We start from the raw sequence: 25,101 nt of genomic DNA on the forward strand, positions 1-25,101 counted from the left end.
TTCATGCCTGAAGCCCACATATAGGATAGTATGGCTGGGACACTATAACCAAGCATCGTAGGGTGATCATTACAGTCAGGAAGAGGAGGAGGAGAGAAACTAGTCAGCTCTAGATTCTGGCTTACAATTAACACTCGTACCAAACAACTATATAAATAACTGCAATTGTCACTCATATCACAAAGGGTGTGTACTGTAGTTTTGATGGTTTAATAAATTAATTAACTTAAGATTGACTGAATCCTGTTTGATGCATGTATTTCGTTCTTGTGATTTTGGGGACTAAGAATCACTGTGAAGCTGAATGGAATACACTCTCAATCTGCTAATCCCTACCTGGTTGTTGCATGTAGTCACAAAGATGGAAAAGAAATGTTAAAAGATTCCTTTTCACTGAGGAGATGTCAAATAAATCCACTTCTATCAACCTGCTCTGAAAACAGTGCACAAACCTTGACCACTGTGACAAATTCTATCATTGCTGCTTAGACAGTGCACAACATTCTATCACAAGCAAAGTTCCAAATAAAATGATACAAAATTAAAAAGTCAATTCATTCTATTTTAAAATTCCAGAATGCAGACCTAATTCCTCATTCTTAAAAACAAACTAATCTATTATTCCTTGGGCCTTATTATGTACTGTATTCCGTTGATATCAATCCATTAGTTTTGATTATGCTGTTTTGTATTTAAGAAAAAAGACCAAAAGGTAATGTCGTCATAGACCCAGAGGACTATTAGGCTAATCTCTCAGAAATAGGCAACTGGTGGTGAGTTTGACCTGTGGGTCACCACACCTCGTGTGATATGTGAAGCTGAGAGGTTGGGATCTTTGTGCTGACCTCAGCTGGTAGAGGAATTGAATTCATGCATTGTCATCATTCTATATTGCAAGCCAGTTGTTGAGCCAGCTCAGCTAAATGGTTACCTAAAATAAAAGACTAACTTGCCCAAATGCAGTAATGTTTCCCACCTTCACATGACAAGTAACTGGTAGAAAGCAACATAAAAATTATGGCCCAAATAAATCATGACCTACATCATTTTCTTTTTTTTGAATTTTTTATGCAAGTGAATTATATATAATTAGAACCATCAATCCATTATTCATGTGCATTAGATTTTAAGAAAATTAAATCATAGAAGATTTAAAATTCTTAATGCCTATCATTTTAATTCCTACAAACACATTATTTGACACAGAAAATGTATAGGAGAAAGTGAGGACTGCAGATGCTGGAGATCAGAGTCAAAAAGTGTGGTGCTGGAAAAGCAAAGCCGGTCAGGCAGCACCCAAGGAGCAAAAGAGTCGATGTTTCGGGCATAAGTCCTTCATCAGGAATGTCTTTGATAGAAAATATATGATTGGTTTAAGTGAGGTGCAAGAAAATAATGCCCTTGGAACTGTCATAAAGGAGAAATATTATTTAAAAATCTGACAATGTTTAGATATAAATTTGCACAACTCTTTATGACTGCCATAAATTCAGAATATTTGTGCAAAAGCAAAATATTGCATATGCTGGAAATCTCTAAGACAGAATGCTAGAGAAACTCAGTAGATCTGGCAGTATCTGTCCAGAGAGAAACAGAGTTAATATTTCAACTTGGACATGACTCTTCTTCAGAAATAAACTTACAAAGAGTCATATAAACTCAAAACGTTAACTTGTTTCTCTTTCCACAGATAGAGTTTCCACAGAGTTTCTCCAGCTTTGTTTCAGGACATTCATGCGCTCTGTGCTTTTCCATTTAAGTAACAAGGGACTTTAGTGGAGGTTTTCTGAAATTGATGTACAATACTGAGGCAATATATCCTAAAGCTATAGACATAGTTCACTTAGCATTTCCTTGATTTCATACACTGAAAATTGACTGTCCTGAATGCATGTGCAGTTTTGCTACTACCTGGTCTCAGGAAAATCAGCTTAAATTGAAATGCCATATAAATTTTGCTGAGGTGGTCAACAAAAAAAAACTGAGATAATTATCAATAGCATGGCATATCTTTGTTTTAATGTACATTTGGCAAAAGAAATGAACAACAACTTTCTTTTCACAGAATGGATTATTAACCTTGCGATTGGCTGTAATTCTAGAGGTCAGTTTCAACTTCACCGTCCAAATCATTAGCTGAAAGAGTGGATTGCTTATGTAATATTGAACAACAGCAACAACGACCTATATTCATGTTGTGTCTTTAACATCCCAAGACACTTCACAGAAGGATTATAAAACAAAGTAAGACACTCAGCCAGATAAGGAGATATCAGATCAAATGACCAAAGGCTTAGGCAATGGGATAGATTTTAAAGAGCATCATCAAATAGAGAAGTGTAATACAGATTTTGAGAGATGTAGGGAGGGTATGCCAGATCTTGATGGCAAGGCAACTGAAGGCTGGGTCATCAATAGCAATGCACAAGAGGCCAGAATTAGAGGAGCACTGTAACTCAAGATTGTAGGACTGGAGGAGATAGAGACAGAAAAATGGGAGGGATTTGAAAACTAGGATGAGAATGTTAAAACCAGTATGCTGCTAAGCCAGGAGCCAATATAGGTCAGTGAGCATAATGGTGATCCAAGGACAGTAAGCAGTGACACAGAGACTTTTAGATGATCTCATGTCTGTAGAAGGTAAAACATGGGGGATCAACAAACAGTGCGTTAAAGTAGCCCAGTCTAGAGGAAATAGAGCATGAATGGTAGCTTTTTCAACAGGTCAGCTGAAACAAAGGTGAATTGGGTGATGTCTAAAAGATGAAAGTAGACTGTCTTAGTGAAGAGGTTGAATATAATTCTCAAAACTTAGGTGAGTTCAACAATTGGCTTACTATCTGCCAGACCCTTTCAGCCAAATAATGATGCTGAAGATACCCTCCAACACATTTTAATATTTCTCTGTAAATTAATGTCTTGAGCTTGAATAGATGTCATCCATCAGCTCACCAAAATGCTAACCCTCATTTGTGGAATATTTGACTATAGTGTTATACTATCTTAGTAAATCTTGTCTTTATCTACCTTCCACACAAAAACGTTTGGCCATTGTAATTAATTAAACAAGAGTGGGCATCCTTGCTGATGCTTCCATTCTCTAGTTGAGCAATGCGTGGGGCTGTAATGCTTTACTGTAACTGGAATTTGTTAATTTAACAACAGGGAAAGGATTAGCTCTCGCACTTATCATCTTGCTCTGTGCCTCTTCATGTGGTTTGTTTATCATATGAGCCTTAAAGGGTCAAATAGAAATACTTTGAAGCTTTTTGAATTAATGAACATACTTAACAATACAAAATCAAATTCATTCATAAATATTTGCTCACAAAATTAGCAAATCTACATAGAAGCCTTAATTCAATGAAAATATATTAATCTTGGTTAGGATGAAATAATTACTGCTTAAGCAAGATTTCAGTGAATTCTGAATGAGTGTTCTCATAAAATGAATTTTCAAAACATGTCAGTGACATATTCCAATCAACTCAGCATTCTGCCTCTGATACAACAAATATCATTGGTTCTTGCTTTCCCATTTCTGCCATGATCATGGCAAGATGGTTCAGGTTGCCATTATGAAAGTGCTGAGCTTCCCATAAATCAAGAATCACAGAGGTTGGACTAGCTTTAGATGCAAAGTAAGTGAGATACCTGTTAAGATACAAAAATGAAAATGTTTCAAAGCTATTACATTAGTTTTAATGTTCTTAGACTGCAACATTTACCTTCAGAATGGTGTGAATACAGATTATCTTTCATGTTTTTAGCACTTGACAGTTCAAAAAGACAATCATATAGGTATGATCTCCATTGACATTTCTCTATAACGAACTTCACAAAATTATTTGACACATATACACATCTTTCACTGGCTTGCTTTGATGCACTTTGTCTTAGAAGCTGAGATGACACTGACTAAAACTCAGGTAACCTACCTTCCCTTGTAACTAGAACTTATGCAAATTCTTCAAAAAAACTCATGAAGAGTTTATGAATGGGGGAAAATATATCTTAATAGTGGATAACAGTAGCTATATGGTGGGCTAAATAATAAAGCAACAGATAATAAGGTATGTAACAAACATAGTGGGTGACTCTAATACTCATGTAGATTGGGAAAGTCAGATTGGCAGAGGAAACTCTGAGGAATTACTCACAAAGTATATTCTAGACCATTTCCTAAAACAATATGTGATCAATCCAAATAAGGCTCAGGTTATTTTGGATCTGATAATGTATAAAGAGACAGGTTTATAAAATGATATGAGAGTCCAAAGACGTGCAGGTCAGGTGAATTGGTCATGCTAAATTGCCCATAGTGTTAAGTGTTTTATTCAGAGGGAAATGGTCTGGGTGGGTTACTCTTCAGAGGGTCAATGTAGACTGGTTGGGTTGAAGGGCCTGTACTGTAGATTCCACACTGTAGGAATCTAATGTAATCTAATCTAAATGATGCCCAAAGAAAGAATGCCTATAACCTCGTAGGATTTAACACTCAGTTTGAATGGGAGAAGTTTGGGTTGGAAATAACTATTGTTGAAAAATGTGATGCTGAAAAAACACAGCAGGCCAGGCAGCATCCAAGGAGCAGGAGAATCGATGTTTCAGGCATAAGCCCTTCTTCAGGAATGAATGGAAATAACTACGTTAAGCTTAAATTAAGGTAATTACAAAAGATCATATACAGAGCTGACTGGAATGAACTGTGAAAGGAGTTTAGCAGCAAAGACAGTTAAGGACATATGGCCGACATTAAAGGAAATAACAGATCACTCACAACAATGTTATATTCTGGTGAAGAAAAAGAATTCAAGGAAGGCTTACCAAGGAAGTTAAAGATAACAGAAAAATGGAAAGAAAAAGCACACCACTAATCTTCCCCACATTGCAAGACAAAGAATGGGAAAGCTTTAAGAAACTAACAAAAGATGAACAAAAAATAACAGGGATAAAATTAGCTTAAGGGTAAACTTGCAAATAAAATCAAGACAGAAGCAAGAGCTTATTTAAATACATAGAAAAGAAAAGAGAAGCCAAAGTGAACATAGGTCCCTTAGAGAATGAGGCTTGGGAAATAATAATGGGGAAACAAAAAATATCTTTGCATCAGTCTTCACAGTAGAATATCATTCCAAAATTACTAAATAATCAAGGGTGAATAGGAGAAGAGTACATACATATAATAAATGGCATTAGTGAAAGAGTGTTAGGGAAACTAATGGAGCTAAAGACCAATAAATCATTAAAAACTGCCAATGTAACAACTTTATTTGAAAGGCAAGGAGACAAAAAAACCTAAGATCTGTTATTGGGAAAATGCTACATTCTTTTATAAACAATGTAATAACAGAGTCTGTAGAAGTATGACCAAGCAGAGTCATCATGACTTCATGAAGGGGAAATTTTGCCGGACAAGTTTATTAGGATTCTTTGAGAAGGCAACAAGCAGGATAGAAAGTGGGAAAGCAGTGGATGTAATATATTTGGATTTTAAAAAGGTGTTTGAAAACACACTACATATTAGTCTGTTTATAAGGTAAGAGCCCATTGTGCTGGAGATAATATATTAGCAAGGATAGAGGATTGGCTAACTAATTGATTTTGGATAAGGGAGCATTTTCAGGATGGCAATCTGTAACTGGTTGAGTGTCACAGGAAACAGTGCAAGGGCCACAATTATTTTCAACATATATTAATGCTTGGAATGTGAAAATGAATGCATTATAGCTAAACTTGCAGATGATATAAAAATCTATGGGAAGACAAGTGATTAGGATGATTAAAAAAATCTGCAGTGGGATATACACAAATTAAGTAAGTGGTCAAAAACTTGGCAGATGGAACATAATGTTGGAAAATATGAGCTTATACACCTTGGTAAGAAGAATAGAAGACCTCAATATTACTTAAGTGGAGAAACATTGCAGAAAGCTACAGAGAAGAGGAATTTGGGAGTTCTCATCCATTAATCACAAAAAGCTAGAATCCATCTTCACCAGACAATAGGGAAGGCAAATATAATATTGGCCTTTATCCCAAAGAGAATGGAATATAAAAGTAGGAAGGTTTTGCTAAAACTATATAAGGTATGAGTAAGGCCACATCTGGAAAACTGTGAACAATTTTAGGGTTCTTAACTATTGAAAGATATATTGGCATTGGACATAAGCCACAGAAGGTTCACAAGGCTAATACCAAGTACGGATGGACTGTCTAATGAACACAGGCTAAGTAGGTTGGACCGTACACATTGAAATATAGATAAATAAGAAACACCCTTACTGAAATACACAAGATTCTTGGAGATAGTAAGGAATGCAGAATGCTGGAAGTCAAAGTCAATAGATGTGAAGCTGGAAAAGCACAACAGGTCAGACAGACAGCATCCGAGGAGCTGGTAAGTCAACGTTCCTGATGAAGAGTTTCTCATTGAATGGCAAAGCAGACTCAATCAGCTGAATGATCGATTTCTGCTCCTGCAACTTATGGACTTATAATATGAAACACAAGTTATGTTAGAGAAGCTGGGATGCTTTCAGAGGAGAAAAGGAGATTTGATAAAGGTATTCAAAATATTAAAACAGCTGGACAGGGTAGACCGAGAAAAAGTGGTTTCATTGGTGGAAGAATCAAGAGTCAGATAGCAATAGTGATATAAGAAAAAGCTTTTCATGCAACGAGTGGTCAGAATTTGAAATGCATTGATTGAGATTATGGTTGAGGTAAATTCTACCAAGGTATTCAGAAGGGAGCTGGTTGTTATCTGAAAAGGGTGTAGAGAGTTGCCGAGAGAAAATATGGGAATGGCATTAGGTGAATTTTTTGTTCAGAGTTCAGTTATAGATACAAAAGTTGACTTCTGTGTTGTAACAATCCTGTGATTTCAAATGATTGTTTCAATCTTTTGGGACTCACCGATCTAATTTCAATTTATATGCCAGCATTCTCCAGTCACTTCCTCTTGAATTTGGAATATCCAGACTGCTACAAATCTTCTGTCGGATCAGATAAGGGATTTTAAAAGCACAAGGTCCTGCTAAAGATGTGGCACAATGGTTTGGCTCCATAAATTGAAAGTCTGCCTGCCTCACGTCCTTGAGGGAATAAAAATAATTTGAGTTCAACATGTTATAATGCATTCAGTTCTGCAGGGATCACATCATAATAGTTGACAATCCATACAGGCAATATATATTTCAGTTTATTGAATGTTCCTGCTGCTATGAATCTGTTTTCTCTTGCAGAAAGAAAGATAGACATTCAGATCTACATCCAAACTAAAGGTGAATTGGCCATGCTAAATTGCCCACAATGTTAGGTGCGTTAGTCAGGGTAGGGGAATGGGATTGGGTGGGTTTCTCTTTGGAGAGGCGATGTGGACTTGTTGGGGCCAGAAGGCCTGTTTTCACACTGTAGAGAATCTAATCTTGTTTAAAAAAAAAGCACTGCTACCTCACAGCGCCAGAGACCCAGGTCCAATTCCCACCTTGGGCAACTATCTGTGTGGAGTTTGCACATTCTCCCCGTGTTTGCGTGGGTTTCCTCCCACAGTCCAAAGGTGTGCAGGTTAGGTGAATTGGCCATGCTAGATTGCCCATAATGTTAGGTGAAGGGGTAAATGTAAGGGAATGGGTCTGGGTGAGTTGCTCTTCAGAGGGTCGGTGTGGACTTGTTTGGCGAAAGGGCCTGTTTCCACACTGTAAGTAATCTAATCTAATAAACTCAATGTCTCAACCTACAAGTAATTTCAATGGCCACTAAACCAAAGATTTAACAACAAAGTAGCATTTTTTTCTTATTACAATGAAGTATATTTTAAAATAGGAAGCACTTTTGCTTAGTGAAAGAATTTATGCTTTCTCACTTCGGGATAATGTTTTCTACTGTATTGATACCCATTATACATACCATGCAAATATCATAAACTAATAACAATTGCTCAATAATCTCTCTCTAACTTGTCTTCAGCCGAGCACATTTAATTAGTCTGACTGTTTGATTTTGATTTCCCTAACAAAACAGATGCTCAATATTAAAGGCTAATCTTCTGCTATTATTAACATTGCATATTCCTTTGGCTGTTCATGATACGTGGAGTTCATGATACTATACTCAACCAGCATGATTTCAAAATACAAAACAAGTGCCTATTTTTAGACTTTAGAATGCAATTGTGAAGCATGTGCCGAATGATCCAAATGCACAACTATCTATACTAACAAACAATTTAATATAATCAGTTCAGCTTGTACATAGCTCATTTATACTTGTGACAAGCAATTAATAGAAGTTTGCAGAGACGTATTCTCTGAAAACAAAAATGAATATATTCAAAAGTTTGCACATTTTTGTATTAACCAGGAGTTTGGGAGTTCCCTGTGGTTTTGTTTATGGCAATGGTTGAGCCAATCAGAGCCAACTTAGCAAACCATCAGGAGCCCTTTTCTCCTATAGTGCAAATTGTTGGGATCATTTGAAATTTGGCCTCCTTTCATTTGTCAAAATTGATCCAAAAAACTTTGAGAGTAAAATAGCAAGTAACACAAAAATATAGTAAGAGCTTCTGTAACTATGTATAAAGAGAGAGATAGACCAACGTGAACATAGCCCTGATATTGGAGTAGACTAATGGCATTCCAAACATATTAAATAAACCAAGAGGTTGACACTAGAGAAACTCATTGGGTTAAGGACTAATTAGCCCCTGGACCTGATCAGTTGCATCCCAGGATATTAAAAAAGTAGCAGGTCCAGAGCTAGCAAGCACACCAGTAGTAATTTTGTTCAGGTTTCTTTTTTGAAGAAAGAGGTTTTGAACCAGAGATGCCGAACTGTCTCTTTCAAGCTAATGAACATCTTAAAGCCTTGGGTGTTTTGTTTTTAAAAACAATAGAAGCAGCATGAATGTGTGGAGTCAAGCTCCCACAGAACCAGCTTTCAGTTGCTGGGGTTTTGAAGTTGGTTGGTTGTGGAAGCTGTTATACATTTTTCTTGACCATGGCAAAAAACTGGAGTTCCTTTGCTCTGCCCGAATTTTCTCTTTATGTTCTCTTCTCCTGGACCAGAGAAATATTGTAAGTAGGACAATCTATTTTACTGAATTTACCATTGCCAATGGGTTGTTACAATGTTGGAAAAGTTGCTGTTTAGTACTTAAGTAATCTATTATCCTGTTACGTTTTCCAATGGAGTTAAAGTTACACCAATTCTTCTTCCTTTCATTTGTATTTTAACTGGGTCCAAGAATAAAGTGTATTTTGCTTAAAGCCAAGTAGTTTGACCAATCAAATTACATCTGGAACACAGCACCTTATAACTGCCTTTAAATAAAATAAAAGTTAGGGTGTAGGTTATCTCCTTGATGTATTTGAAGGGAGTTTGGTTTGGTCCAATAACAAGTAAGATGTTTTACAGACACATTAATTATTGATTTAAAACTATCAAATTTAACTTTTAGATTTATACAAATTACCCTTCCTTAATTTTTAACTTACTGACTTTTATTCTTAATAGTTTAGTCTTGTAGTAATATCTTGGAACATATTTAATTATTTTATAAAACAAAGAATACTGATGCTAGATATCGGAAACAAAGTAGAAATTGTTGGAAAAACTTATCAAGTCTGGCAGCATCTGTGGCAAGAAAGCACAGTTGACATTTTGAGCCCAGTGACCGTTCATCAGGACTGACAGCAGCTAGGAAAAACTGGTAATATTGCTGAAGCCAAAGTTGTTGTTGGTGGTGGTGGTGATGGGGTGTGTTGGGATGGGGGTGAGCAGATAGGTGGAGACAGAGGCCAGAGAGATCGAGAGCAAAATGGGGGAAGGTGGGGGGCGGAGCGAGTGAGCGAGTGAGAGAGAGAGAGAGAGAGACAGAGCTTTGAAACATACCCATTTTCTCATCCTTACTCTTATTATCTCTTTTTCAGCTTTTCTTCTGTTCTGGCCTGGTGTCCATCATCTCTCTGTTTGCCTACTCCTTTCACATCTCTCTCTGGGTTCTGTTGCCACCCATTTACTCACCCCTCCCCTTTTCCCCAACCCTCCTACTTTGACTTCAGTATAAGTAGTAGTTTTTCCTAACTATTATTGGCTCTGATGAAGAATCACTGGATTTGAAATGTTAATTCTCCTTTCTTTCCACAGATGCTGCCAGACTGGCTAAGTTTCTGTTTTTGTTAAAGTATTTCAGATAGCTTATTTATGCTTTTTCCAACCGCAAATAAATCATTCTTCTGCGTTATGCTCATATTGAAAAAAAGTCATGTTAAGCCTGGATTCTACAGCAGAAACACAACATGTGATACAATTGAAAAGAATCATCAATAGTAATTTGGTTATATTTTGTCAATGTTTAATGCTAAAAATAAGAAATAATTAAAATCAAAATAAGTGCAATGGAACCCATTATGGATCCCTAATTTTAATTAACCTAATATATTCATAATACAGACATGAACATAAAAATAAAGTAAAATATTTACAGGGCAGGTATGTCAATTATCTTTCCAATATCTGGCTCTTTCCTGTGGGTTTTATGTGTTAACTCTTATTATTGATTGCAATTGCTTTCTGAGTCCTAGTTCTAATCCAGCATCTTTTTTCTGTGCTTGTAATGTTAAAAGTGTATGAATGGTCGACAAGTAATTCATCTTTAATTTTACACATAGGGTCCGTTCCTTCCCTAAGTCTTTGTCCAAGACAATTTTTTATGTGGTTTCAAACTTCATGGGAGATGAGTACAGGAGCCCTTCAGAACAGAATAAGTGTTCTGAAGTTTTTTTTTCATAATGCCCATAAAGCTACTATCCAGTATCACAAGCAGTTGTGAGAAAGCTGCCACAGTGCAATTCCCACATTTACCAATTAAATGCAGGGAGATTAGTAACTTTATTTCATTATTTTTACACACAACCAGCATTTCCCTCATTGCAAAAGTTTCAAATGTCACAACAGCAAATGGGATAGTCAGTAAAACCTTTTCAGTGGATAGCTTTCAATTGCTTTCAATTTTAGTTGATGTTAAAAATCATTTGAGTGTTACATCAATACTGTGAACAAAGTCATGCATCACGTGTGATTCTTCCTGAAGGATAAATGGAAGGCAAAGGTATTGTTCTTCCATCATTATTATTCATTACCTTCTATGAAACTAAAGGATTAAGTTATTGTCCATTCGAAAGAAAAAAAAATCGTGTATGAAATGAGCTGCCAGATGATGAGGCTGGTACAATTGCAACATTTAAGAGGCATCTGGATTGTATATGAATAGGAAGGGTTTGGAGCGATATGGGCCAGGTGCTGGCAGGTGGGACTAGATTGGGTTGGGATATCTGGTCGGCATGGTCGGGTTGGACTGAAGGGTCTGTTTCCATGCTGTACATCTCTATGACTCTAAGTGCCTAATAAGGTTATTAAGTGTTTTTTTCTAGGTTGCAGTAATTTATTTAGTGTAATACATGTCAGTTGGGAAATCAGTACAAGTAATTACTGAATTTTATGTGCAAATTCCATTTGTTGTAATTTATGTTTCTGTAATGTTTTTAGTCAGCTTAAAACTCGAAGCAGGCCTTGTCCACAATACTGACCAAGTCAGTGGTTTCCACTAATTGTTCCCATATGAAGAGCTTGCTAGAAACTCAAAACAAACAATTTTTTGTGTGTTCCAGATCACTAATAGGTATATTAGAAAAGTTTTAAAAACAACATTTTGAATAGAACTTCTAAATTCCTGCTGAAATGCACTGGTTTTACATTCAGCAGTATACAAATAAGTTTCAGCAGAAATCAAAGAAAGAAAATATTCTGAACTGGTGTGACTTTGGACATAATTTAAACCTGAATCACCAATGATGACTAAGTGGAAACTCTGGTTCAGTATGTCATGAAACCTTTACGCCAGCAATATAAAAGCATAAATGCAGCAATTTGTTTGGGTGAGTGGAAGGGAGCAGGTCAAGTTCACTTTAGTCTTTCATAGTACAACATGGTCTTGCCAATGTGCATGCAGACATTCCAAGATTCTGTACTGGGATTCATTAGTAGTCAGTTGCCCTCTCCAAGTATGTCAGATGTTGGAGTGCATCCACACATTACAATTTCCTTCATGTTATTGTTACTTAAGAGGTTTGCTTTGGTAATGTATGAATACGTTTCTATTCACATAATTTCCCAATGTCTTCTATGATAGCAGCTGACAACAAAATGCTGTTATGCCTCACACTACATGTCAATATGCCTTTAAAAGATTTGCTTATCATTTTATTATTGCATGTAACCTAAGGTGTCAGACTCCTTCTGAACTCAGAGACTTGAAGTATGACAAACATGGAAATATGCTACGCTTGGTAACCGAGTAATTTAAAATCAGCTGAGAAATGGATGTACCTGTGAATGTACTATTGTATCTATTAATGAAATAATAAACATTTGTTGAATCTTCAAATACCATGTCATCCACTTTTAGTTCTTAAATAATAAATGATAACGTAAATATGGCCTCATTAGTTACAATAACCTACTGAAGCCAAACACACACCACAAAATAACTTAAATCGTTCCTTCATTCCAAAGACCATATTATTTCTTCTACATCAATTAGAAAAAGAATTATATTGTGAACTTCCAGTATATTTTATGTGGCAGTCTTGATCTCTGCCTGTTTTGAACACTCAGTGTTGCTCTGTGAATCACCCGGCAGTTGCTCGGAACAAAATTCCATTTTACCACATTGTGCGTTTATCGATCCAGACATTTAACTGGTAACTAGCCAAACTCACTCACAACTACTGTTTCACAAAATTTGATATCTGGCATTATATTATGTCAACTTTAGGTGTAAAGAACACGTACCATTGCAGTAATAAATCAATCAATTTTCAGATGTTTTCTCTCCTCAGACATTGTTTTTTAATGTCAGTAGGAAAGGCTTCATATTAAACAGGATAGAAACAGGAAACACAGCTTTGCTCAGAGCTATGAAGGACATTAAAAACTCTTTAAAATAAATACTCTTGTTAGCATGAATCTTAGATCATTCTTTCACAGTTCAGAAGGCAAATGCAATGTCCGCATTCATTTCAAAAGGGCTAGAATATTAGAGCAGAGATTCTGAGGCAGTTATAGGGCTCTGGGCAGACCACATTTGGAATATTGTGCACAGTTTTGAGCCCAGTATCTATGGAAGTTTGTGCTGTCGATGAAGCGGGACCAGAGGAGGTATACAGGAATGATCCCCGGGCTGAAGGGTTTGTCATATGAGGAGCGGTTGAGAACTCCGGTTTTTTACTTGATGGAGTTTAGAAGCATGAGGGGGCTAATCTCATTGAAACTTACAAGATACTGACAGTGAGTGGATGTGGATAAGATGATTCCACCAGGAGAAGAGACTAGAACCTGAAGGCGCAGCCTCAGAATGATGGATGTCCTTGAGAGCGAAAACGAGGAAGAATTTCTTCAGCCTGAGTGTGGTGAACCTGTGGAACTCAATGCTTCAGAAGACTGAGGAGGCCAAGTCATTGAGTGTTTTTAGGATAGAGATAGATACGTTCTTCATCAGTAAAAAGATCAAGGGTTATGGGGAGAAGGCAGAAGAATGGGACTGAGCAACATATCAGCCATGATAAAATGAAGGAGCAGACACAGTGGGCTGAATGGCCTAATTCTGTTCCTATATCTTTTGGTCTTAAGGTCTAAATTGTCTGGAAGCAATCTGTGACCTCAGAGAGATCATCTATTGTTTAATTACAAGAACATAAAAAACTGCAGCTGATTCACTGTCTTTATCATTGTGCTAAAGGAATACTTTTTATACTCAAGACCTAATTACCTGGCTGAAATGTTTAATAAATCACTCTTGCATGTGTTTAAGAAAATCAATTAGTCTATATACTCCACCGTTATGCACAAAGGCTGGATGGGTTGAAAAAATCAATGGAACACCCTGTAACCTCCCACGACAAGTCTTATCCAACTTCAGAACTTTCAGCTTTCCCAGCACCTTCTGCTTAGCGATGGCCACTACACTCACCTCTGCATCCTTGACTCTCTTGAAGTTCTGAAAATGTGTTGCTGGAAAAGTGCAGCAGGTCAGGCAGCATCCAAGGAACAGGAGAATCGATGTTTCGGGCATAAGCCCTTCTTCCTGAAGAAGGGCTCATGCCCGAAACGTCGATTCTCCTGCTCCTTGGATGCTGCCTGACCTGCTGCGCTTTTGCAGCAACACATTTTCAGCTCTGATCTCCAGCATCTGCAGTCCTCACTTTCTCCTCTCTTGAAGTTCTGGCATGTTTCTGATATCTTACACAGTGAAGACTTATGCAAAATATTTATTCAGTTTCTCTGCCACTTCTTTATTCCCCATTACTACTTCTACAGCTTCATTTTCCAATGATACAATGTCCACTCTTGCCTCTCTCTTACCTAACTCTTGCTATCTTCTTTGATATTATCAGCTAGCCTATCCCCAAAGTTAACTTCCTGCTCCCTTACTACTTTATTCAAATTGCCCTCTGATAGCTTTTAAAGGGTTTCCCATCTTCTGACTTTCACTAATCTTCACCACATGGTGTACTTTTTCTTTTGCTTTTATGCTGTCCCTGTTTTCCCTTCCCAGCCCTGGTTGCGTCATCCTCCCCTCACTGAGTTTCTTCTTTGAGCACAATTGAAATGTGGAGTTTATTCAAGGAACAGCTACTGTGTGCCCTTTATAAGTATTACCTGTCAGGCAGGGAGGAAGTGGTCAAGCAAGGGAGCCTTGGTTTACCAAAGAAGTTGAATCTCTTGTCAAGAGGAAGAAGAGGGCTCATGTTAGGATGAGACGTGGAAAGCTCAGTTAGGGTGCTTGAAAGTTACAAATTAGCCAGGAAAGACCTAAAGAGAGAGCTAAGAAGAGCCAGGAGGGGACATGAGAAGTCGTTATCAGATAGGATTAAGGAAATCCCTAAAACTTTCTATAGATATATCAGGTTTAAACAAATGATGAGAGAAAGATTAGGGCCAATCAAGGATAGCAGTGGAAAGTGGAGTCCGAGGAGATAGGGAAAGTGCTAAATGAATATTTTTCACTAGTATTCCCATTGGAAAAAGACAATGTTGCCGAGGAGAATACTGAGATACACACTACTAGACTAGTTATGATTGAGGTTCACAAGGAGGAGGTGTTAGCAATTCTGGCAAGTGTAAAAATAGTTAAGTCCCCTGGTCTGGATGGGATTTATCCTAGGATTCTCTGGGAAGCCAGAGAGGAGGTTGCAGAGCCTTTGACTTTCATCTTTATATGTTGCCATTGTCTTCAAGAATAGTGCCAGAAGACTGGATGTTCAAATGTTCAAAAAGGGGAATAGAGTCAACCCTCATAAATATAGACCAGTGAGTCTTACTTAGGTTGGAAAAGGTTATAGTGTTGGAAAAGGTTTTAAGAGATTGGATTTATAATCATCTAGAGAGGAATAAGTTGATTAGAGATAGTCAACCCCGTTTTTGTGAAAGGTAGGTCATGACTCACAGTGCAAGATAGCAGACGATGACACATCCCTCCCAGATCGTATCAAACCCTTCTATGCTCACTTGGAGCAGAATTACGGTGGAGAGGTAAGACCTATTCCAACAAGTCCTGACAAATCTATCACAACAGTCACTGCATCAGAGGTCAGATCAGTTTTCCGTTGTGTGAATCCAAAGAAAGCGATGGGACCAGACGGAGTACCAGGCCGTGCACTCTGTCTGTTTCAAGAGGGCCCTGTGCTAAAGGAGGCTCACGCAGCATGTCTTAATGACTACCGCCCAGTGGTTGTAAATTTGATGGTCATGAAGTGCTTTGAAAGGCTGGGCATGGCATTAATCAACTCCAGCCTCCCCACTACTCTTGACCCACTCCAATTTGCCTATCAGACAAACAGATCCACGTCAGGTGCCATGTAACTTGCCCTTCACTCCTCTCTAAAACATCTTGACACCAAGAACAGCTACATAAGAATCCTACTCAGTGACTACAGTTCAGCCTTCAATACTATTATGCCCTCAAGACAGATTGCTAAACTTAGTGATCTCGAACTAAGCCCCAGTCTCTGCAACTGGATCCTCAGTTTCCTGACCCACAGGCCATGGTCAGTGAAGATTGGGGACAATATTTCATCCTCACTAACACTCAACACTGGAGCCCCCCAGGGGTGTGTACTCAGCCTCCTACTGTACTCATTGTATACCCATGACTGCATCACCAAATACCAGACTAATGCCATTTATAAGTTCGCTGATGACACCACCATAATTGGTCGAATCTCAGAGGTGAAACAAACTATAGACAGGAGGTGGAAGATCTGGAAGAATGATGCACTGAGAACAACCTAGCTCTTGATGCCAGCAAAACCAAGGAACTCATTATTGACTTTCAGTGGTTGTTACTCATGCCTCCCTACACATTAACAGCACAGAGGTGGAACACGTGGAGAGTGTCAAACTCCTGAGAGTGGTCATCAACAACAAGCTTTCTTGGACTCTTCATGTGGATGCACTGGTTACAAAGGCCCAAAAATGTCTCTTCTTCCTCAGGCAGCTGAGACAATTTGGCATGATAGCGAATACTCTTGCCAACTTTTATAGGTATGCCATCGAGAGCATTCTGCCTGGATGTATCACTACCTGGTATGGTAACTGCACCATTCAAATTGGAGACAGTTACAGAGAGTAGTGAACTCAGTCCAGACAATCACAAAGGCCAACCTCCCATCTACAGATTCCATCTACCAGGCCCACTCTCAAGGAAAGGCTGCCAGCCTTCTCAAAGATCCATCACACCCTGCCAATGCTTTTCTACAACCTCTGCCATCGGGGAGAAAGTACAGAAGCCTGAACATGTACCAGCTGGTTTCAAGACAGTTTCTACCCTACTGTTTGAATACTGAATGGACTCACAAACTCTTAGCGTTCGCCTATACCTGTGTATTTGTTTTTGCCACTGTTTACCTATTATTTACTATCTATGTTACTTAATCCTGTGATCTGCCTGTATTGCTCGTAAGACAAAGCTTTTCACTGTGCCTTGGTACACGTGACAATAAATTCAATTCAATTCAATCAAATGCCATTTTTGTAATTTAGATGATTCAAGAATCAAGCATAATTCAAGATATATGATCTAAAAATTTAATGAAAAGATCAGTTTTTGACAAATTAAAAGAGGTTTGCTGCTGTGATTTCATTTCTATTTTATTTTATATTGCATAGTAAGTTGCAGATGGAGATAACTGTGAAACCTAAATTTCAAACATTTGGGAACCAGAATAAAAAAGGAGAAACTGTGTAGGAACATTATTTAAAAGTCACAACTGGTTAAGTTGCACAGCCTCTGAAATGGGCTCAGGGCTCGCTAAGTATGATTACCCAGCTCCCATGATGCAGACAGTATAAAACTTCATGCTTCTTGTGTGAATTCAGCACTTACTGCACTGCTGAGTGACTCTATAACTCAGCAGGACGCCTAAAATCATCAGACATTAGCACAGGCTAAAACCTTCCACATGAATTAAAGAGGTGACAACTGCGTTTGTACAAGTCACACTGGCATGACACAACATGGGAGCGATGAACTTCAAGGTTCTTGCACTGAAGGCCTTTCTGAAGCAAGTTAATCTTTAGGGAACAGGAGACTGTTCAAATATGCACTCAGAAAGGAGTAGGACCCAGATAGCTGTGATGAGAGAGCATCAAGACATTGATGGTGCAGAAGCACTGTCGCTCTGTTACTATTCAGTGTCAGCAACTCATACTGACATTGCACGTTATTTCAAGGATAGCATAGAGGCAGGAACTTCATGTGATTAGACACCAGACACAAGTGGCCCTCAGACAGATTGCAGAAAATGGTTCCAGAGGGAGGTATTGCAAAACAAATTCTGCTGCACCATACTGGGATGAGCAATTTGATGAAGTAGACTGGAGAAACACAATGACGTGCCAGGTATATTGGTAGAACGGCCAGAAGACATGCTGAAAGTCAAGGAAAGTTGAGGAATCTGACAATGACTTTACATTAGGGTTCACTCAGAAAAGTATCCTTTTCAGGAAGGAAAGTGTGGCGAGCTTTTTAGTACATTTCTGTACCCAACTACAATACAACCTAAAAGAAAATTAACATTGGCAAGCCTACGTTCCATCCAATATTGTGATAGTATAGCTTTCATTGCATTAGTGCTCTTCAAACGTGCATGGGTCACACAATAGAATCAGTATACTTATAATCCAATTATTTATCATCTTTTGGTTTGCCATGTTGACAAAAATGCAGCTGGCACAAGTGACTGCAAGAATGAAGCCAGCAATACCGCTACCAAGATACAGGCTTTGACCAGCTTTACTCATTGGCTATGGTCACACACCAGCTAGCTGTTTAGAGAGTGCAATCCCATTTAGTTTTGATGCATTTCAAAGTTGAACGCTCACCTGCAAAGCGATGTGGGGGCAGTTAATTGCACTTGGAACCATCGGGAAGACTACCATTCTCATGAAGTAGCTTGCTCACTTGGCCTTCTGCTCTCTAGCAGGACAGAATGAATTAGATTCAAGCTTTCTTTGAACAGATAGTCTCAGTGATCTTCCTAATGCTTTATTTGATTGTAAGATGTTGAAAACATCTCCACTTCAAGCACAGAAAGAGCCAGGACAGCTCACAAACCCTTCCTTGCTGCAAACTTGGCAAGGGAAGAGTTTCTGAAATTTGGTCCCCTGCTGAGAGTCTGTTCCATCCTCCTCTTCTGTGTGCCCTCTTCTTATCGTCCTGCATCATACTGTATTCTCAGATTAATACTTGGCATCCCATGTCTGAGAGCAACAGGTTTGTGCAGCTGCCCCTTTTGTTTCTGTTTGCACCTTCAACACCTGTGGCAGAATTCCTTGTAAAGTTTAGTAACTTTATATAACTCTAGAAAACACCAAAGACTTGTATAATTGTAGCAGAAGCCAGCAGAAATCAATCCACAACTAACCTGAAAGAGTTAATATACTTTTAAATTTAACTATCTACTCGATGAAGGTGCAGCGCTCTGAAAGTTTGTACTTGCAAATAACCTGTTGGACTATAACCTGTGATTTTTAACTTTATTCTTTTAAATGTTGCGTGTGGTGGAGGTAATGTAGTTACAGTGCAGAAATGCCTGATTAAAAGATACCATTAGCTAGAGTGTTCATTCTGAAATGGCACTGTTGTTGTCATTTCAGAGTTACACTGACACAATAATTTGCTCTGTGTACCTCCGGCAAACATTCACTATATCTTAATAATGCCCTCATCAATATGGCATATGAGTGCATGTGACGATGTCATCGGTTTGAACCTTTAAGGTGATTGGCAGCCCTCAGGAATTACTGAGACCTTGCACCAATGTTTTGGCTCAATAATGAATGTTACATGGAGGTTCAGGAATTCAGAGTATTCTTGTGTAAGTATTAACAAATTTTGGTGCTACTCCATTCACTAATCTTGTAGGTAACTAACAGTGTTACAATGATGATCTGAATTGCTACAAATGACAAGGCATGGGTCTGTGTAACTCTGGGATTTACTAAGTCAAGGAGGAAGGGATGGAGTTCCTTTCCATCTAATCGAGCGGTTTTATAGTATTCAATTAGTCAATAAACAGAAGTAAATTTACTGATGCTAGGCCAAGCATATTTTATCACAATGTATCATCCAAAAACGGGATATCAAATATATTAATGATAAAAGAAAAAGTCTTGACATTTAAATAATTTTCTGTTAACACTGCATCCATTTTCCAACTCACAGGAATGGTGGAAAATAGCATTATAAGCATTTTTTGTGGTCATCTGACCATCACTATTCTGTTACATGTAAAGCTATTTCTGTGACTTGCTCCAGTTTATTCCATTTCAATCCATTAAAGTATTAGCACTAGCCAAAAGCCATGGAAATTAATTGAAATATAGAAAAATATACAATTATAACCGAAGGCAAGGATTAAAATCCAGACCTTTCTCAGAGGGTCAGTGTGGCCTCGCTGGGCCAAATGGCCTGCTTCCAGCCTGTAGGGATTCTCTGATTCTATGTTTTATAAGTACAGAAATATTGTTCAATTCGATAAATTGCACTAAGCTACATAGATCTGCTTCGTGCAATGAAATACATTAGAAATTATTTTGTAATTTCTCACCTTCAGAAAGTTGAAATGAATGTGAAAACTTTGCCCTTCTCCTTCAACTTGCCAAACCCAAATTTTACCAATGAGTTCGGTTGTGGACAGACTATACCGCTCCAGAGTGAAGGTACAATGCAGGTTTCTTTGACAGCCATTCCAAATGTGATAAAATGGAATTTCCTAAAAAAATGAAATAAAGCAGGTATTATTCGGTTAGCATGAGTAACAAACAAATGATAATTATGTAATGATCTAAAGTCAATCTGAGTTCACTTATCAAATCATGAAATAATATAGGATGGAAGAAGGCCAATTGTTTTTTTTTCAAAGAGCTAAACTAATATTCTGTTACTGCCTCATATCTCTGCGACTTGTTTTCCCCTTAAAATATTTATCAAAAACACATCTTACAGCTTCTGCCAAATCTTGTTCCACTACCCTCTGAATACAAACAATGCACCCACTCGAAGGAAGATTGCTTCAGTGTTCCCAAAGCATTTCTGCATGGAGGAGGTTCTACCACAGAATACTCTGAAAAGCAATATTTTCAACCTATAAATAACAAGCATTTTAACTAGAACCTACTTATTTATTCTATTATTTTAAGCTAAAGTTATTTTGCTTATTCTTCAAGGTATTCTTATGGAATTGAGAAATTCTACATATATTTCTCATGTGTTTTAAAAATAGTAAAATTTTAAAGACGTTGTTTAATAGACAAGATTTAAATGGCTGGCAACAATGTCATTTTACGTGATTTGAATAAAATTACATATAATAGATGAGGGTAATTGATCGTAAGGAAATAATAACTCGATTCAGACATCATAAATGCAGAAAGATTATTTCTTTAACACTCACTTCTTTCTTTTTATGTTGTCACTTAGACGTCTGACTGACAAAAGGCTCAATTCATTTGATTAAGATTGTTTTAATCAAAAGTCAAATCTTCGATGTAATTGCTGTTAAATTACAGTAATTTTGCATTTTATTACAAGAAAATAATTTCTCCACGTAGTCTTAGAAATCAGTTCATTAAAAAGCTATTTATCATCATGCAATATATAGATGCAGGGAAGTTGCTATCAAAGAATGCTTTTAACAAATTATACGTTGTGCTTCAGTGTGTTCCAGTAAAATGGCATAAAAATCCAAGTTTCAATCACACCCAAAACTGTCACACAAATGATGCTACACTTGTGCAGGAAGCTCATTTCTATCAACTTGTCATCTCCCCTCTAGATCCAGCAGTCAACTGTACCCAGGAGCCAACACAATGCACAACCCACAGTTTCAACAGCGACTCTCGTTGTGCCAGCACCTATACACCTCACTGCCTGTGGCTCTTGCAGTCACGGGCTGGATCTCTTCCACTTCTTCTGGTGGCTCGCTAACTTATGAAGCTATCAGCAGCAGGCATGGGAACAAAATAGTTTGTAATTAAAGGAAGAGCATCTCACCAATCCTGTATGTTCTATTCATGGGGACATCTTTTCTGTGATTGGTTGCCCCGCAGTTGAATTTTCTCGGGTGTTTTGGTGGCTCATGAGAATTTGCCTTCCAACCACATGCATGTCAAGGCCTGGTCGACTTACCTACACCATACAATTTTGTTTTATTCACTTGCCAACATTTCTTGCCTTGAGTTGCCTTGGAGAAGGTGGTGGTGAAGTGCCTTATTGAGCCACTCCTTCAGTCTATGAGTGATAAATGTTTTGCTACACCCTGACAATGAATACATTTTTAAAAATTGAAATGACACAGATGTGGTCTGATTTAAGTTAATTCTGTACTAAATCAACAGGAGGTGCAATTCACATTGATTTTATCAAACAATGCTGTTTTTGTTCCAATCTTAATTACATTATCTGCATTTACATATTGCTCCACGAGTTGGTTGAAAACTCACTACACTGTGGTAAATAATATATATTGAAATAAGCTCCAAGGCTTGCCTTCAATCTAATTTAATCGGTAGGCAAATCTTCATTCCTTGCACGAGTAGGGCTTCTCAGGACACACAGTTTTCTTGAATGCATAATAATACTAATGTACAGCACAGGGACTCACCTTGAATATTTGTATGATAAATTCTGCATTCCCATCATTTCCTTCAGTATACTTTCTGAAAATTTTAAGTAACTTCACTAATCAGTCACCAGGTATGTATTTTTTTTAAGCAAGTTGTTCCGATAGGAAGGAGTCCAGACTGCACGCTGTATTCTGAAAGCGGCCTAACCAATGTCCTGTACAGCCGCAACATGACCTCCTAACTCCTGTACTCAATATTCTGACCAATAAAGGAAAGCATACCAAATGCCTTCTTCACTATCCCATCTACCTGCGACTCCACTTTCAAGGAGCTATGAACCTGCACTCCAAGGTCTCTTTGTTCAACAACACTCCCTAGGACCTTACCATTAAGTTCTGCTAAGATTTGATTTCCGAAAATGCAGCATCTCACATTTATCTAAATTAAACTCCATCTGCCACTGCTCAGCCCAATGGCCAATCTGATCAAGATCCCATTGCAATCTGAGGTAACCTTCTTCACTGTCCACTACAACTCCAATGTTGGTGTCATCTGCAAACTTACTAACTGTACCTCTTGTGTTCACATCCAAATCATTTATATAAATGACGAATAGTAGAGGAACTAGCACCGACCCTTGCGGCACTCCACTGGTCACAGGCCTCAAGTCTGAAAAACAACCCTTCACCACCACCCTCTGTCTTCTACTTTAAGCCAGTTCTATATCCAAACAGCTAGTTCTCCCTGTATTCCATGAGATCTAACCTTGCTAACCAGTCTCCCATGGGTAACCTTGTCAAATGCCTTACTGAAGCCCATATAGATCAATCTATTGCTCTGCCCTCATCAATCCTCTTTGTTACTCCTTCAAAAAACTGAATCATGTTTGTGAGACATGATTTCCCACGCACAAAGCCATGTTGACTATCCCTAATCAGTCCTTACCTTTCCAAATACATATACATCCTATCCTTCAGGATTCCCTCCAACAACTTGGCCACCACCAATGTCAGGCTCCTTTGCTTCTATGTGTTACTGTGAGGTTGATGTTTTGTAATCCATTAAGTACAATGTGACTCAGTCAATATCATGTGGCAACATACTGATCCTGAACTCCACCCTCCCTAAAGTTAGAGAGCAGGGTGAGAGGTGAACAGCATGGCAAGTTGGGTCACAGGACATTCGAGATCAGTTGAGATGGGTTGGGGTTACTTGGTTCCTGTTGATTCTGATTCGTAATCTAGCCTTTGTTGGATATAATAATTCACCTGGTTTATGTTTCTCCCCTATCTGCAGCCAATCTTCACCTTCCTTGACATATTTGGCTCATTTTAACACTTCCCGCCAGAATGGCTCATGACTAAAGTAGGTGATATCCCCAACTGAAATTTTAATAGTGGGGCTGGGGACCAGATTGGATGGTCCACCTACACTGTGTCCATTGAGTCCTTAAATGTCCATGTGATCACCCCTCTCTTTCCACACTTTCTTGTTCTTCTGAACCAAGACCCCAATCCTTTTCCTTTCTCCTTTTCCTGTCTATCCTATATCATGCTGCGGAGGAGCTGGTGTTGGACTGGGGTGGACAAAGTTAAAAATCACACAACACTAGGTTATAGTCCAACAGGTTTATTTGGAAGAAGTAGCTTTCAGAGTGCTGCTCCTTCATCAGCTGGTTGTGGAGTAAGACCATAAGACACTGAATTTATAGAATATATACAGAATGCTATAAATTCTATGTCTTATGGTCCTACTCCATAACTACCTAAAGTTGGAGTGGCACCCCAAAAGCTAGTTCTTCACAATAAACCTGTTGGGGTATAGCCTGGTGTTGAGTGATTTTTAACTTTATCCTACACTATATATCTTCTACTTCTCCTCCCCTTCTTCTCACCAGACTTCATATTTCCCAACAACATCACAATCCATTCTTAGCACAATAGGTCATTCGTCTACTCGCCAAACCCCAAATCTACACATTCAACTTTGTCATCCTTCCTACACTTCCAAGTTCACACTCAACCTCTACTTTTGTCTCTTCCTTTTCTCCTATTGCAACTGACTTTGTCCCCATGCCATCACCTTGGGATAATTACCTCTTTGGCCATTAGCACTACTTGATTTGAATAGTGCATTTACCTTAGCTTCATCACTTGCAAGTGCCATGGGAGATCAGCCCGTGAATTAAAATTTAAATTACTCATTATTATTTTTATGAGAATGGAAGAAAGAGGACACAGATCCAGGCTGTCATTCTATTAGATAGTGAATGACCTGTATTTTAACTCCGTCTACTGTCACGATTGCTTACTCCATAATATTCTCACCTATTAAAAAGAATCAACCCTGTTACAAAAGGTTTAACAACATTGCTTCAACAATGGTTAGTGGAAAAGAGATCTGATTTTCACTAACTTCACAGTGAAAAAAAATGTTTCCTCATATCACCTCTGGATAGCCCAACTCTAATCCAGAACTTTCTAACAAGCACCAAGACATTGCTTAACCAATGGAAAGAAGGACACTACCAGTGAGATCCTTTATGTACGTCCAGTCACTCTGTGCTACCACATGCTGCCCTCAAAGCAGCTGCGGGGGGAGGGGTGGGAGTTTGAGACTGTCACACATCTCCCTCAGGAAGTCTAGAGAAAGATAGAGTGGTTTCTGTTGAGTTTCGTCCCAGTAGCTCTGTGATGCAGGGTTTGGTGATCTGTCTGTTCCCTGGGATGCACACCGAGACAAACATAATTGTGCCTGGATAACCATCAACTTGGTGTAAGATGCTCTTTTGTCTGCCCAAACCTCATTGATTTTCCAGAACAAGGAGTTGACCCTAACTGAGTGCTACAGACTGGCACATTCGCTGAAGCTTGAGGGGTGCACTGAAGCTTGAGGGACCTCCCACCAAGATGC

At 38.3% G+C, this 25,101-nt stretch overlaps 1 protein-coding gene across 1 annotated transcript in view; it reads right to left on the minus strand.

Moving 5' to 3' along the window:
• Positions 1 to 1,688: 1,688 nt before the first annotated feature.
• unc5a (unc-5 netrin receptor A) overlaps positions 1,689 to 25,101 on the minus strand; it is a 579,623-nt gene continuing 556,210 nt past the window's right edge. Inside the window, exons 14-16 of the mRNA XM_043704227.1 lie at positions 20,172 to 20,336; positions 6,919 to 7,097; positions 1,689 to 3,654 (exon numbers count right to left, since the gene is read on the minus strand). Coding sequence (XP_043560162.1) covers positions 3,489 to 3,654; positions 6,919 to 7,097; positions 20,172 to 20,336 — 510 coding nt within the window. The 3' untranslated portion in view covers positions 1,689 to 3,488. The remainder of the gene's footprint in view (positions 3,655 to 6,918; positions 7,098 to 20,171; positions 20,337 to 25,101) is intronic.

The sequence above is a fragment of the Chiloscyllium plagiosum genome, chromosome 14 (genome assembly GCF_004010195.1).
Source record: "Chiloscyllium plagiosum isolate BGI_BamShark_2017 chromosome 14, ASM401019v2, whole genome shotgun sequence".
Taxonomy (NCBI): domain Eukaryota; kingdom Metazoa; phylum Chordata; class Chondrichthyes; order Orectolobiformes; family Hemiscylliidae; genus Chiloscyllium; species Chiloscyllium plagiosum.